General features: G+C 49.6%; 1 protein-coding gene across 1 annotated transcript; it reads right to left on the bottom strand.

The window, feature by feature from the left end:
* Window positions 1-310: 310 nt before the first annotated feature.
* Window positions 311-3,755, bottom strand: LOC135983967 (uncharacterized). The gene is made up of 2 exons (XM_065598015.1): window positions 2,803-3,755; window positions 311-950 (listed from the first exon to the last, which is right to left on the bottom strand). The coding sequence occupies exons 1-2, from the start codon at window positions 3,377-3,379 to the stop codon at window positions 475-477; spliced, it is 1,053 nt and encodes a 350-aa protein (XP_065454087.1). The 5' UTR covers window positions 3,380-3,755; the 3' UTR covers window positions 311-474.
* Window positions 3,756-14,971: the final 11,216 nt, after the last annotated feature.

The following is a 14,971-nucleotide window of genomic DNA, read 5'->3' as shown; positions in this document are numbered from 1 at the left end:
AGGCTCTGCAGTGGTGGACTGGTTGTTTCAACGGAGCCTGTCACCCCTCCTGATCGGGACTGTGCGTATGTGGGGGCTATGTGACTTTGTGGCAGGGGGAGGACGGTTACAGATCCAGGATAAGGACCGCTGCATAAGATCTGTAACTGCCCTCCCCCGCCACAAAGTCACAGAGCAACCCACCCCCCACCACAGAACATGAAAACCACCTCCCAGACTGACCAGGGTAACTAGTGACTGCACTGTGTATGGACCTGCCCTGCTGCTGGACCTGCCCCCGCCTATGTACCCTGCTAAAGATGACTGTCCTGTCCAATTACCAACCCCCTTCCCCCCCTTCAGACAGACTCTCCTCCAAAAGAACATGATGGAAACAGTAATTAACAGAAACGTATTTTTTATTAGCAACTACACATGAAACTGGGGGGTGAAACTTGGACGGGGGCTTGTGTGAGGCAGGAAGGAAAGGACTTGTCAAATTTTGGGGAATGAGAGCCTTCTACTACTAGAGCAGTCTGCAGGGGTGGAGTGAGAGTTTGCACGGACTCTGCCGCCCCTCCTTCTTTGGACTTTGGGTGAGGGGGGTATGGGACTTGGTGGCGGGGGAGGGCGGTTACAGATAGACTGCAGCGGGGCTCTGTCCTCCTGCCTCCGTTCCTGCAGAACATCCACAAGGCGCCGGAGCGTGTCCGTTTGCTCCCTCATTAGTCCAAGCAGCGTTTGAGTCGCCTGCTGGTCTTCCTGCCGCCACCTCTCCTCCCGTTCCATGTGTGATTGGTGCATTTGGGACAAGTTCTCCCGCCACTGGGTCTGCTGTGCTGCCTGGGCTCGGGAGCAGCCCATAAGTTCCGAGAACATGTCCTCCCGTGTCCTCTTCTTCCTACGCCTAATCTGCGCTAGCCTCTGGGAGTGTGATGCCAGGCTAGGTTGTGAGACAGTCGCAGATGTGGCTGTGGGAATGGGAAAAAGGGAGTAAGTTCCTCAGAAAGATAAATGTAGTTGTGAACAAAGAACATAGTCTTTCTCTGTGAACAAGACCATGCACAGCACCTATCACATGCACACTCAGGACAAGGTCGAATTCTCGGCCTTCGCATTCAGTGCCTGGGGTCTTGCACTGCAGATCTGAGAAGCGGAGCAGGACACCGGAATTTGTGTAGCAGGCAGACATGGTAAGCCGTAGACTTGTGGCTGCTTAAAACTTTAATAGTAGCACTGGCCTCCTTTCACATTGAAAGCAATGCCAGTCCCTGCTGCCAGCAATCCGGCAAGCAGGAACTCTGCCCCTGTCCCACCCCCTCGCGGCTGTCCCAGGGAAAGATCCCTGTATGCTACCCCTCTCCCGTAGGGTTACCATACGTCCAGATTTTCCCGGACATGTCCGGCTTTTGGGGGCTCAAATCCCCGTCCGGGGGGAAATCCCCAAAAGCCGGGCATGTCCGGGAAAATCGGGAGGTCAGCCGGGCCGGCGGGGAGCCGGGGGAGCCGGGCCGGCGGGGAGCCGGGCCGGCGGGGAGCCGGGGGAGCCGGGCTGGCGGGGAGCCGGGCCGGCGGGGAGCCGGGCCAGCGGGGAGCCGGGCCCGCGGGGAGCCGGGCCGGCGGGGAGCCGGGTCGGCCGGGCCCGCGGGGAGCCGGGCCGGCGGGGAGCCGGGTCGGCCGGGCCGGCAGGGAGCCGGGTCGGCCGGGAGCCGGGTCGGCCGGGCCGGCCGCGAGCCGGGCCGGCGGGGAGCCGGGTCGGCCGGCCCGGCGGGGAGCCGGGCCCGCGGGGAGCCGGGTCGGCCGGGCCCGCGGGGAGCCGGGCCGGCGGGGAGCCGGGTCGGCCGGGCCCGCGGGGAGCCGGTCAGCTGGGCCGGCGGGGAGCCGGGCCCGCGGGGCCGGGAGCCGGGGGGTGCGCCGGGCCGCCGGGGGCCGGCAGTGCTGGGCGGGCTGGGGGTGGTCGGCGGGGGCCGGCACCCCAGGGCCCGAGCCGACCCAGGCTGGAGCCGCCGGGGAGCCAGCCTGGGCCGCGCCTCCTCCCCCCACACCCCCCTTACCTGCTTCAGGCTTCCCGCGAATCAAATATTCGCGGGAAGCAGGGGAGGGGGCGGAGACTTTGGGGAGGGGGCGGGGTTGGGCGGGGGTGTGGGCGGGGCTGGGGGCGGGGCCGGGGGCCGTGGAGTGTCCTCCATTTGGAGGCACAAAATATGGTAACCCTACTCTCCCGCCTCCACCGCGTGGCTGCAAACCGGCAGTTACAGTTCTGTAAAGGAACGGGCAAGCAGTCCCAATACTAACATTCCCCTACCTAATTCAAAGCAGATCACCATGAGCGACATCACCCTGATGAGGATCTCAGACACTGATAAAGAAAGAATGCTTCGGGAAAGCCTCCAAAGACCAGGGCCGTATGCCGCCATGCTCTGCAGGGCAATGATCCCGGAGTACTTAATTGTCTCCTGGCGCGGAAACATTTCATACCACGGTGGACCCAATAAGGCCGCTCTCCCCAGGAACCTGATGCAAAGGCTTTCCAATTACCTCCAGGAGAGCTTCCTCGAGATGTCCCAGGAGGATTTCTGCTCTATCCCCGGACATATAGACCACATTTTACTGTAGCTGCACTGGCAGGGACTAAACAGTAGAGCGGCTTGGGCAGAACAATCATGCTAAACCGGACATTGTTAGATTTTTTTTCAATAGTTGCACTGCCCAGGACTGAAACGTTAAGCGCCTAGGGCAAATTAATCATGAGAAACCCATTGTTGTTATTCTTAATATTCCTGTTCTGTTAAAAATAAATGTTTAGATGTTTAAAACACTTACTGGCTGATCCTTCCCCAGATTCTGTGTCCGGGTTAACGGCTGGGGATGGTTGGTAGGGGATCTCTGTAAGGGTGATGAAGAGATCCTGGCTGTCGGGGAAATCAGCGTTGTAAGCGCTGTCGACTGCCTCGTCCTCCTCATCTCCTTCCTCATCTTCCCCGTCCGCTAACATGTCTGAGGAACCGGCCGTGGACAATATCCCATCCTCAGAGTCCACGGTCAGTGGTGGGGTAGTGGTGGCGGCCGCACCTAGGATGGAATGCAGTGCCTTGTAGAAACGGGATGTCTGGGGATGGGATCTGGAGCGTCCATTTGCCTCTTTGGTCTTCTGGTAGCCTTGTCTCAGCTCCTTGATTTTCACGCGGCACTGCGTTGCATCCCGGCTGTATCCTCTCTCTGCCATGGCTTTAGAGATCTTCTCGTAGATCTTTGCATTCCATCTTTTGGAACGCAGCTCGGAAAGCACGGACTCATCGCCCCACACAGCGATCAGATCCAAGACTTCCCGATCAGTCCATGATGGGGCCCTCTTTCTATTCTGAGATTGCACGGCCATCTCTGCTGGAGAGCTCTGCATCGTTGCCAGTGCTGCTGAGCTCGCCACGATGTCCAGACAGGAAATGAGATTCAAACTGGCCAGACAGGAAAAGGAATTCAAATTTTCCCGGGGCTTTTCCTGTGTGGCTGGTCAGAGCATCCGAGCTCGGACTGCTGTCCAGAGCGTCAACTGAGTGGTGCACTGTGGGATAGCTCCCGGAGCTATTAGCGTCGATTTCCATCCACACCTAGCCTAATTCGACATGGCCATGTCGAATTTGGCGCTACTCCCCTCGTTGGGGAGGAGTACAGAAGTCGAATTTAAGAGACCTCTATGTCGAACTAAATAGCTTCGCAGTGTGGACGGGTGCAGGGTTAATTCGATGTAACGGCGCTAACTTCGACATAAACGCCTAGTGTAGACCAGGCCTAACACATTTATTTCAGCATAAGCTTTCGTGGGCTGCAGCTCACTTCTTCAGAAACCTGTCATTCAGTTTTTAATGACCACCAATGGTCAGGGATCCAGATTTTGGTTTTACCCCACCTTATAAAAGTGAAATCCTGTGAGACAGGGGGAAAGAAACCCCAATAACATTTACATGGAAGCTGTTGAATTTCAAAGATCTTTTTAACAAACCAAGAATGAGGAAGTATAAAAATGTGCATATCTGCTTTAGAGCAGATAAATGCAAATATTTCCAACAGCAAAGGTTTTTACCCTGGAGTTTTACCTGCTAACATTTCCTTGTTTTGAATTATGTAGATCAGCAATGGGGGAAAAACACAACACTGGTTCCAAGGGTACAGAGCGCTCATCTCATTTTAGTTAAATGTTCTCAAAAAGCAGAAAGATGCATAACTGTGGGGTAAATTGCTACAGATTTTTTTTTTAAGGATCTCTTTACGGCTTTGATAACCAAGCTAGAAAACAGGGTATTTTAAATATTTCAAGGGAATCAGTAACACAAAACATTGTGTCTAACTTTAAAAACTTGATTATTAAAATATAGGTCAAAATCCTACCTGAAAAAGGATACCACACACTGGCCAACCTGAGCCTGAGAAGGAGCCAGAATTTACAGTGGACATTGCCGAAGAGCCACAGTAATACATCAGCAGCCCCCCATCCGCTCCCCAGCCCCTCCCACCTGCTGGCAGCCCCCGCCAATCAGCGCCTACTCCCCCCTCCCACCGCAATCAGCTGTTTCACGTGCACAGGAGGCTATGAGGGGGAGAAGCGAGGGCATGGCAGGCTCAGGGGAAGGGGTGGAGTGGGGGCAGGGCCTGGGGCAGAGCAGGGGGTTGAGCAGTGAGCACCCTCCAGCACATTGGAAAGTTAGCATCTATCGCTCCAGCCCTGGAATTAGCACCTAGGTAAGGAGCCGCATATTAACCTCTGAAGAGCCGCATGCATCTCAAGAGCCACAGTTTGGCCACTCCCGCACTATACACAAATCCTACATGGATGCTGAGGGTATACTAAATATAGGGGTCTTTGGCCAAGATTTTCAAAAGTAACTAGTCATTCTGGGCATAGGCGCCAACTTTTCCAGGCGCCGGTGGGTGCTCGCCCTTGCCCCGCCCCCATCCAAACTCCTCGCCCCAACGTCGCCCCCTCCCTGCCCCTATTGGACCCCTTCCCCAAATCCCCACACCGGCCCTGCCTCTTCCCCGAGCGTGCCGCGTTCCCTCTCCTCCCCACGCTTGCCACCGCGGATCAGCTGTTTTGCGGCAGGAAGCGCTGGGAGGGAGGGGGGAGAAGTGGAGCCGCGGCGTGCTCAGGGGAGGAGGTGGAGCGGAGGTGAGCTGAGGCGGTGGGGTGGGGATTCTGGATGCTTCTGACTTGAGACCTCTTAAAGGGGCCTGATTTTCAGAAGGGGGATGCTCAGCATTTGAGGCACCACCGGTTGAAACACCCTTCACAAAAAATTGGGGAACCCTTAATTACTAGACACTTCTGAAAATTCTGGCCTGTATGTTCCACCATTTAAAGCCTGACCCCAAATCTCCTGAAAACAATAAGAACATAAGAACGGCCATACTGGGTTAGACCAAAGGTCCATCTAGCCCAGTATCCTGTCTTCCGACAGTGGCTAATGCCAGGTGCTTCAGAGGGAATGAACAGAGCAGGTAAACATCAAGTGATCTATCCCCTGTAGCTATTCCCATCTTCTGACAAACAGAAAATGGAAAGAGTCCCATTGACTTCAGTGGGCCTACCACACCATATTATTAGACCAGGTAGGTATCACAACTGGTCAAAAAGCTACAATCTTCTTGATTCTGCTCTCATTTATGGCACAAAGTAACTCCACTGAAGTCAATGGAGTTGCACTGGGGTAAATGAGATCAGAATTCGTCTGACTAAAACAAATAAAAAGTGATAAGGAAGTTAGGCAATGATAATATATCCTGGAGCAGAGTCCAAGCTTCTTTACCAATGGCTTCGATATAGGGACAAATTCTGGCAGGTGCATAAGCACTTACTGTTGAACCCCACAAGCAGCAGTGGGAGTGTAGGGAAGAAATGGGCTATGCTTGTGTAGCTCTCCCCAAAAACCTATAGAGAGCTTGTTCTGCAGGACACATGGAAGGACATTACTGGGTACGGCCAAGGAATTAGAGGGATGTTCATCCAGATAGAGAGATGATCAACAAATCTTGAACCTTTGCCAAACAATGAAATTATTGCCGATTTTCCTCGCCATTTCCCCACCAGCTCTACCAACATTTTAATTGTCATATGTTCCCTAACCTGTCTATGGCCCCCATGCACATGCCCCTGTACAGACTGCTGCTAGCTGGAATAATATGCCTATGTCTGAGACTGATTAGTAGCAGGAATTTGGTGCATATTGAGGCCTGAATTCCTTGAACATCCTAAAATCCCATTGCTAGCAATGGGAACTAGCACTGCAAAACTCCTGCAATGGGAGTTTGGTAGGTACAACTCCAAGTAGAGCCAATGGAATTCAGGATCTAGCACACAGAGGTCCAACCAAGACCAGGGCCCCACTATGCTTGGTGATGTACATACACATGATGAGTGATAGTCCCTGCCCTGAAGAACATACAGTTTAAATAGAGAAGACATTATTATTATGCCCATTTTACAGATTGGAAATTGAGACTCAAAGATTAAATCTCTTGCCCAGGATGAAGAATTTTCTAACAGAGATGTGTAAAAGGTCCAGAGCATTATAAAGGAGCCCTAAATATCCCATATCCTGTCAGGTCAGGATTCTTCTGGAACAGGCACTACGGAAGACAGCCATAAGGTTCTCTTCAGAGGAGACCCTTGCAAGTCTTGGTGCCAGGGACAGGCCAAACTTGCTAGTGGCAGGATGGGCATGGCCACAGCTCAAAGCATTGTTGAAATTCCAGGCAGCACTGCAATCCATAGGACATCCTAGGGAGGTTGCCATGACTCAGACAGGCCCAATATTTGAATAACTTTTAGAAAGATTCATTCTTCTGTTGGCAGTATATTTTTTGGGTCCCCTCACCGAAATTAGGCACTAGGCAAAAGAAACACTGAGCTTTGAAGTTATAGAATTTGGAAACTTCATGTCGGTGCGGTTAAAGGTGATTTAAGAAACCCCAAATAATTATTTCACAAATGAATATGTTAAAGCTGTAAATTGATATATCAAAAACCACAACCTCAATTTAGCAATTTGTCTTTTTTTTTTCCCTTCCCCTTCCCTGCAATTGTATATTCCACAGCTGCCTGCCAGATAATGTACTGATTGCAACTTTCTGAATTTACAGAGCCTTTAAGTCTAATCTCATGAGCCAGCCTAAAGGGCTTCTTCATCATCCATTGAAATGCCAGAATAATTGAAATTGTCTTCAGCTGACAGTCAGGCAATAATGAATATTTTACTTTGCTGATTGCATGTCAAGGTTACATAGAGCACTGCAAACAGAACTAATCCCATGGATCTCACTGCCAACCTTTCCCAGCATGGCTTGGCTCTAACCTTTGGCATGTGGTACAATACCTACTGCTTTCCCCTTCCTCTTTTCACCTCAACTGAACTGATGCCCACCAAACTAACGTAGGATGGAGGGCGAGACAAATGCTGCATAAGCAATGTTGTCATTGGTTTTCTATGACTCTACAGAGGCAAACAAAAGGTTGGGAAAGGTTGTAGTTAAAGGTTTCCCTAAAGGAAAACAAATAAGGAAATGCACAAGTAGTCAATCAAAGGGGGTATGGTATGAAAGAGACTTCTGTGTGAGTCAGTCCTGAATAAACTCCTCAGACTTGTCTTAAATACAGTAAGAGTTCTCTGATCTAAATGTAGGAATTGATCAATGGCGTATTAATGACTATAAAGAAGAACAAAAAGGATCATAAATTTGTTACTCTTTCTACAGCAAGTGAAACAAGTATGAACTGTACCCAGCACAACCACAATAATAATTACATTATTATTTATTATAGCAGGGCCTGAAAGTCCCAATCAAGATCTATTTACTATGATAGCACACCTGAGAGTGTGCTAGGTGCTGTACATCCTGCTACAAAAAGCTATCTTCTAATTAGACAAAGGGTGGGAGTAAAAGTATTGTTACCTTCACTTTACAGATGGGGAACTGCGGTACAGAAATTAACTGACTTGCCCAAGGACCCATGGGAAATCTGCAGGAAAACCAGGATTTGAATCCAGATCTCCTGAGTCCTGGCTCATAGGACTAACATTTGTCACTTTAGAAAAGATCATGTGAATTCTACAGCTGTGTAGAAATAAGATTTTCCATGCCCCAAAAATATTTCAATATTTCAAAAAAAAAATTTTTTTCACTCCAAATCAGGGCTTGTGTATATTACCCAGGCAGCGATCGATCCAGCGGGGGTCGATTTATCGTGTCTAGTCTAGACTCTGGTACTCCACTGGAGCGAGAGGCACAGGCAGAGTCAATGGGGGAGTGTCAGCTCAGCCGTTGACTTACCACAGTGAAGACTCCGCGGTAAGTAGATCTAAGTATGTCGACTTCAGCTACATGAATAAGTTGCGTAACATAGATCAGTCCCTCCTCCCCTACCCTCCCCCAGTGTAGACCGAGCCTCAGAATGAAAAAAAAAAAAAATCTTGATTTTTTTTCACAGGAAGGAAAGATAAAAAAAATTCCATTTCAGGAGAACCAAAACAGAAGTTTTCAGCTTGATGGCTGCCTGAGCTCCCCTGCTGCCCACCACGGGGACGGGCAGGCTGGCTGCCTTGCTCCCCAACTGCCTGGCTTCCTGGGCTGCCTGACAACCAGGGATCCTGGGAGCCCAGGGGGCTGGCCAACCAGGGACTTGGCCAGCCACAGCTCCCTAGAAGTTGTGCTGCCCAGCTTTCTGGATGGCCTGAAGCAAGGGGTGATCAGCTACTGCTCCAGCATGGACTCTAAGGGAGTCCCAGGCGAAGGGGGCTCCGACAGGCCACATGGCATCTGCCCCCAGCATCCACAGCAGAATCTTGCCATCCACCGCTAGATTCCATTGCTGCCCCTGGCACGTACTATTCTGTTAGCCCCTTCGGATGAGATGGGAAGTTCTTTGCAGGCTCCCACTTATTAAGGAAGGATTCCAAAGCATGTGGGCCAAGTTCATCCCTGGCGTAACACAGCCAAAGACAGTGTCATTGCACCAGGGATGAACATGCCCCATTGCGCTTTGATGTAAATATTCATGCTGGGAAGTCATAAGGATGAGCTGGAACAAAGCTTGATGTCCAACTGATTGGGAAGGGACCTTTCTGGGGCTGAAGGAACAATTTAGAGGCAGTTGTGATCAAGGGAACTACGAGGTTCTTTTGTGCCTTTGTTAATCTTTACTCTAATACTAGCTGAGACAGGATCAAGTCCTGAGGTCCTCCTTGCTCGGCTTCGGCTCGGGAAAACAACCCTTATAGTTCTCCTGAGTTAGGAGTGAATAAATGCTGAGCGCTGGATCACTGGGTCCCACCAAAGGGCCTAGGAAGAAGAAAAAGCCACCTCTGCTGTTTGGTTTAGAGGAGTTCTATTCCTTCTCAGCCTCCTAGACAACTAGGGCAAATTCATCTCTATTTAAATACTAATGGAGCTGCCGCTGCGCTGAATGTGGCCCCTGATGCCGATGGGGGTAATAGTAGGCCACAAGGCCAGATCACACTCAGGAACATGGCCTACCTTCCTGATTCTCCCTGCAGGGCCCTTTGTACACTCACCCATGGCTTGACCAGAATCTGACCCTAAAGTGGAAAATTAGGCATCATGACTCCCAAGCCTGTTCCTAGCTCTCTGACACTGACCATCCAGGTGACCTTGTTCAAGCCAGTTCGGCCAACATTTGTAAAGGTGAGTGCTGAACTGAAACCCACATTTAATCATACCACGTAATGGGCTGCTTTTCAGAGGGGCTGCGACCCTCCGGTTCCTAAAGGTGACGTCACTTGGAGCTGTGGGTTCTGAGCCTTTTTAAAAATCAGACTGTTTATTTACATACCGAAGTATGGACATAGGACAGAGACAAATTTTAGGCACCCACATTTGACAAAGGTTAGCCTTTAACTCTCAGGTGCTTTGCTTTGAGCTTGTATAAAATGGAGAGGATATTCCCTACCCACCTCACGTTAATTAAACATTCCGAGATCCCCTCGTGATAGGTGCCAGGGAAGGGCAAAGTATTAAACGGGTACTGAAGAGTACATTGGTGTGATCTGTTATTGAGTAGAGACGAGGGTCCAAATCCTCTGCTGATCTAACTCCACTGACTTGCACCAGGCCGTCACTTTAGGCGTTCACCAGAGATCTGGGATAGACTCACAAGTCTTGATTATTATTAAATATATTACACCTAGAGGCCCCAGCTGATGTCAGGGACTCATTGTGGTGGCTGCCGTACACAAACATAGTAAGAGAAAGTCCCTGCCCTAGGGACAAAGCATGGGCGGTGAAACAAAGGCTCAGAACAGTGAAGTGTCTTTCCCAAGGTCACACGAGATAGAATCCTGAATTCCCGCCCAGTACAGTATTCAAAAACAACAAGGAGTCTGGTGGCACCTTAAAGACTAACAGATTTATTTGGGCATAAGCTTTCGTGAATAAAAACCTCACTTCTTCGGATGCAGTGAGGTTTTTACTCACGAAAGCTTATGCCCAAATAAATCTGTTAGTCTTTAAGGTGCCACCAGACTCCTTGCTGTTTTTGTAGATACAGACTAACACGGCTACCCCCTGATACCAGTACAGTATTCAGAGCACCATGTTCCCTCTTGCTTCCTAGCTCCCTGATTTAGAACCTATGATGGCAGGGAAGAATGCGACCCTAAGTGTTCTATGTTTCATGTCTTGCTTTGAATATCTTTAACACGTAATAAAGATGTTAAAACATAAAAAAAGACAAGCTAAACTAAAGCAGTTCTGTCTGCCCCAGGACACGGCCCAATATTCTGTTAAGCTGCCACATAAGGACTCTGTAGCATGAATGAAAATATTGTTTCAAATGGTCGTAAAAGCTTTAATGAGATCCCTAAACTCTGACCATAGGGCTAGGAACAAGCGGCTGGCCCACCCTACATTCAGCTTCTTGTTTCTGTACTCAATTAAACCTGACCTGTTATTAGTACGTTTTTGATGCCCCTGTAATGAGAACGCGAAACCTATTCAAGGCCGCAGCCCTTGTTCCTGAACAGCTGGTAGGAGCGAATCAAAGTGGAATTTCACGCCCAATGAACACGACAGAGATCCTTAAATATGTGCAATAGTGGAAAGTACTTTATGCTTTAGAATTGATTTTCATTTATTTAAATTTTGATCTTAAATCCCCATGTAAAAGGATAAACAAAGCCCTGGGTATGCTCGACGCACACTTAAAAACTCCAGGCCAGAAAATGGGGTTGCCACATCACCAAGGCTCCACTGATGTCAATTTTCACCAGCTGAACATCTGGCCCAGAATATAATAGGAGCTAACCAGTATAAATCAATTAACACATCAGCACATTTCCTTCCCCCAAACCAAAACACCTTTCAACTGATAGATCATTCAACTGATCATTCAAATCTCTAGGCACCTTAGTACACCATTCATAATACAATTAAGTATATTCACTATAGTAAAATAATACGATAATAACAAACCAATAGATACAAAGAGCTTGATTTAATCCAACTCAAGCACAGAGCTAAGCTTGGAATTAGTTCATTAGCCAAGCCCATTGTGGCTAGGTGTTACAGGTCAACAGCTGAGCTTCAGCCTTCTGTCCCCAGGTTTTCAGTGTTATACAGGAAGCAGGGATGGTCCCGAGGTGCTGCACACTTCAGATCACAATCATCACATTCTGGATATGAACTTCCCCAGAGTTCAGGTGTGTCTGGGTCTCCCTCTCCCACATAAATATTGGGAGGGCTGCATTTAAATTAATTAGCTCTTGGAGCTATAGATAGAGTTGGTTAGTTAGTTAAATGCAAAAACAGAATAGGAATCTAAGAGCCAAGTTCTGCTGCCAGTTTGCAGTAGTGTTGTATTTTTTCATCCCAGACGGGATGCGAACCCACAATCTGTGGTGTCAAAAGCCAATGCCTTATCCATTAGGCCACTGGGGCCCTTTGCAGTAGTGTTGTAGCTGCGTAGGAGAGAGACAAGGTAGATGCAGTAATCTCTTTTATGGGACCAATGATTGTTGGTAGAAGGTACAAGCTCTTGAGCTTCACTGTGAAGCTTGAAGGCTTGTACTTGTTAGGACCCCTGGGTCTCAAACCCAGGCCTAACGGGAGTAGCTACACTCCAACCCTCCACCTGGCAGGCGCTAACAATGGCTTACCTGGGACCCATGCAGCCCAGCCCTAGTGTGAGCCTGAGGCCCCATGGGCAGAGTGCCAGAGTGGCTGGTTGATCGGCCCACTGGCCCTGCTTAAACCAGCAGCTGGAAGAGGAAGCTGTGCAAGTGATTGTGCTCCACCCTGCCTCATGCAGCTTGATTTCCTGCCATCCATCCAGACCTGACTCGACTCATAGCATCTGCCCTATGATTCCTGACTACCAGTTTGGTATCCTAATCCAGCCTGACTCTGGTTCCTGCCTTGTGGTTCTGATCTCTAGTTGTCTCCAGCTTCTGATATCCTGTCTCACGACTGCAGACTCTGGTTCTGACTGTTAGCTCTGGCCGCTCATGACGTGGCTGTGACAATACCTTCCACAGGGGCGCTGGAACTGAGGGGCAGGAAGGGCCATGCCCACCTAATTTTTAACATGGGTGTAGTTTGGGAGGCAGGAGCTGTGTGTCCCCCCCGCCCAAACTGCAAGCCTCAGGCAGGTGTGGAGCAGGGCTAGCAGAAGCTGTACTTCTCGAGGGGGTATCAGCTCCCCTGCCGTGAAGTGCAAACCCTGCCAGTGGCCCCAGTCTCTTTCCAGTGTGTGGGGGGGGAGTGGGCCTTTGAGCCTTCTTCCATACCACCCATATCCCAGGAAAAAAATCTCTATCCTGATGCTCTGATACTATGGTGACGGGCTGCAGGATAAGCCCCTTAAGCCACCCCAGTGTGCCAGGCTCCCTCCTGCCTGACAACCTACTTATTCTGCAAGGACGACAAACAATGAACCATGTCAACATCATGTCATCAACACTCCCATTTCATAGAAAAGCAAACAAAAACCTTCTTCGAGCAAACAGTCACCATCCTCCAAGGACCACCACTTTTGTTCTTGGTCTGCCTTTTGGGTTACAAATTCCTCAGGGAAAGGAGCGTGTATTTATTTGCATCTTGTACAATGTATGGGCCCGTCATAAATAATGAACAGTAAAATAACCAAAATAGGTATTGTTGTTATTACAATATCACCTACAGGACTTGATTAAGACCAGGGCCCACTGTGTTAGGTGCTGTGAAAACAAATAAGGAATGGGAGAAATGAAATATTATTATCTCCATGTTATAGCTGGGAACTTGGTCACAGAGATATTCGGTGACTTGTCCAAAGTCAAACAGGAAATCTGTGGCACAGCCAGGAACTGAACTCTGAGTCCCATTCCAGTGCCCAGGTAACAACATTTACCATTAAATTACTACTAACACACACACACACACACACACACACACACACACACACCTCTCCCCCAAATAAATCCTATGTTAAAAGAACGTAGTTAAGGTTGCAAAGTTAAGCACTGAAAACTTAGGACATGCCAGAATTAAGGTTTCCTGTGCCATAGGCACCAACTACGTGGGTACTCCGGGGCTGGAGCACCCACGGGGGGAAATGGTGGGTGTTGAGCACCCACTGGCAGCCCCCCACCAGCTCCTCCTCTGTCCCCCAGTGATTGCCACCTGCCAGCAGGCCCCGCTGATCAGCGCCTCTCCCGTCCCTCCCCGCACCTCCCGCCCGCCACAATCAGCTGTTTTGCGGCGTGCAGGAGGCTTGGGGAGGGTGGGGGAGGAGCAAGGGCACAGCGGGCTGAGGGGAAGGGGCAGGAAGTGGCAGGGCGGGGGTGGAGTGGGGGCAGGAAGAGGTGGTGCGGGGCCTTGGAGGAAGGGGTGGAGCGGGGGAGGGGCCTGGGACAGAGCCAGGGGCCGAGCACCCCCCAGCACATTAGAAAGTCAACACCTGCGGCCTGTACTACCTTAATTTGTCCCACTTGTGTATATGCCGTCTGATCCAGTCTTTAATTATATGATCACAAGACCCCTGTCTCACTCAGTGCACAGGATCGACTTGCTCTGTGTGTGTGTGTGCTGTAGAAGCAGTGTGTTAGTATGTGTTTGATATGAGATTTGTATGATTTACTATGAACTTTGCTCTTTTCATATATCACAGTCCGCACTCACATGTAACATATGTATATAAAGCATTCTGTCTGGGCACATGAACCCCATGTGCTGTTTTACACATCAGTTCAGGTCCATGCAGTTTGGACTTACTCCTCTTTTTGCTGCATCAGGCATTCCACATTTCCATATATTTTCATTTTTACTTAAGCTGCCATATAAGTGACCTTGCCCGCTCACCCTTAAAATTCCACCCAACCGAAAGCTCCAAGTCCTGCCTTCGGGCCTGTAACTGTGGACTCCGTATCCCAAGACAATGGAGCTAAGAAGAAAAAGGAACATTCCACTGGCTCTTGTGTGTGTGTGTGTGTGTATCACGCATGGCGCAAGATACTGGCATGCAAATCAGCAATCGCTCCATTAGCTTGTTAAGTATTTTGGAGTAATACCATGCACAGTAGGAGCGTGGAAGTATCTTGGCCATTTGATATTCATGAGAGGAGGAAGATTTAAGAAGAGAAAAGGAGTGGCGGGAGGAAGGGGGGGTGGTAGTGTGGGCTTTCTAATGTAAACACCATTATCATCTGAAAATCAATTAGCTCCTTGCACTGAGGGAATGAAGACACTAAAGGCCTTTCTGAACTGCTATTGTGAGCCTGAGTTATTTACTTTAATTAAGAGGAGACAGAGTGGATTATTGTCTCAAAGTAAGGAGTTGGGAAGAGTCAGAAAATTACACACTACCTCACTGCACAACAAAGCTGGAGTAAGACACAGGCTCCAGACCAAGCAAAGTCTGAAAGAGGTTAGCTTTTAATCTGGATTCAGCCTAACTAAGGAACAATCGGAAAGAAACAAGGCTCAGATCCCTCTTGCTAAGCAGTAGGTG

Source organism: Chrysemys picta, chromosome 1 (genome assembly GCF_011386835.1).
Source record: "Chrysemys picta bellii isolate R12L10 chromosome 1, ASM1138683v2, whole genome shotgun sequence".
Taxonomy (NCBI): domain Eukaryota; kingdom Metazoa; phylum Chordata; order Testudines; family Emydidae; genus Chrysemys; species Chrysemys picta.
Note: the sequence above shows the minus strand (reverse complement) of the source record. Positions and strands in the feature narration are given on the sequence as shown.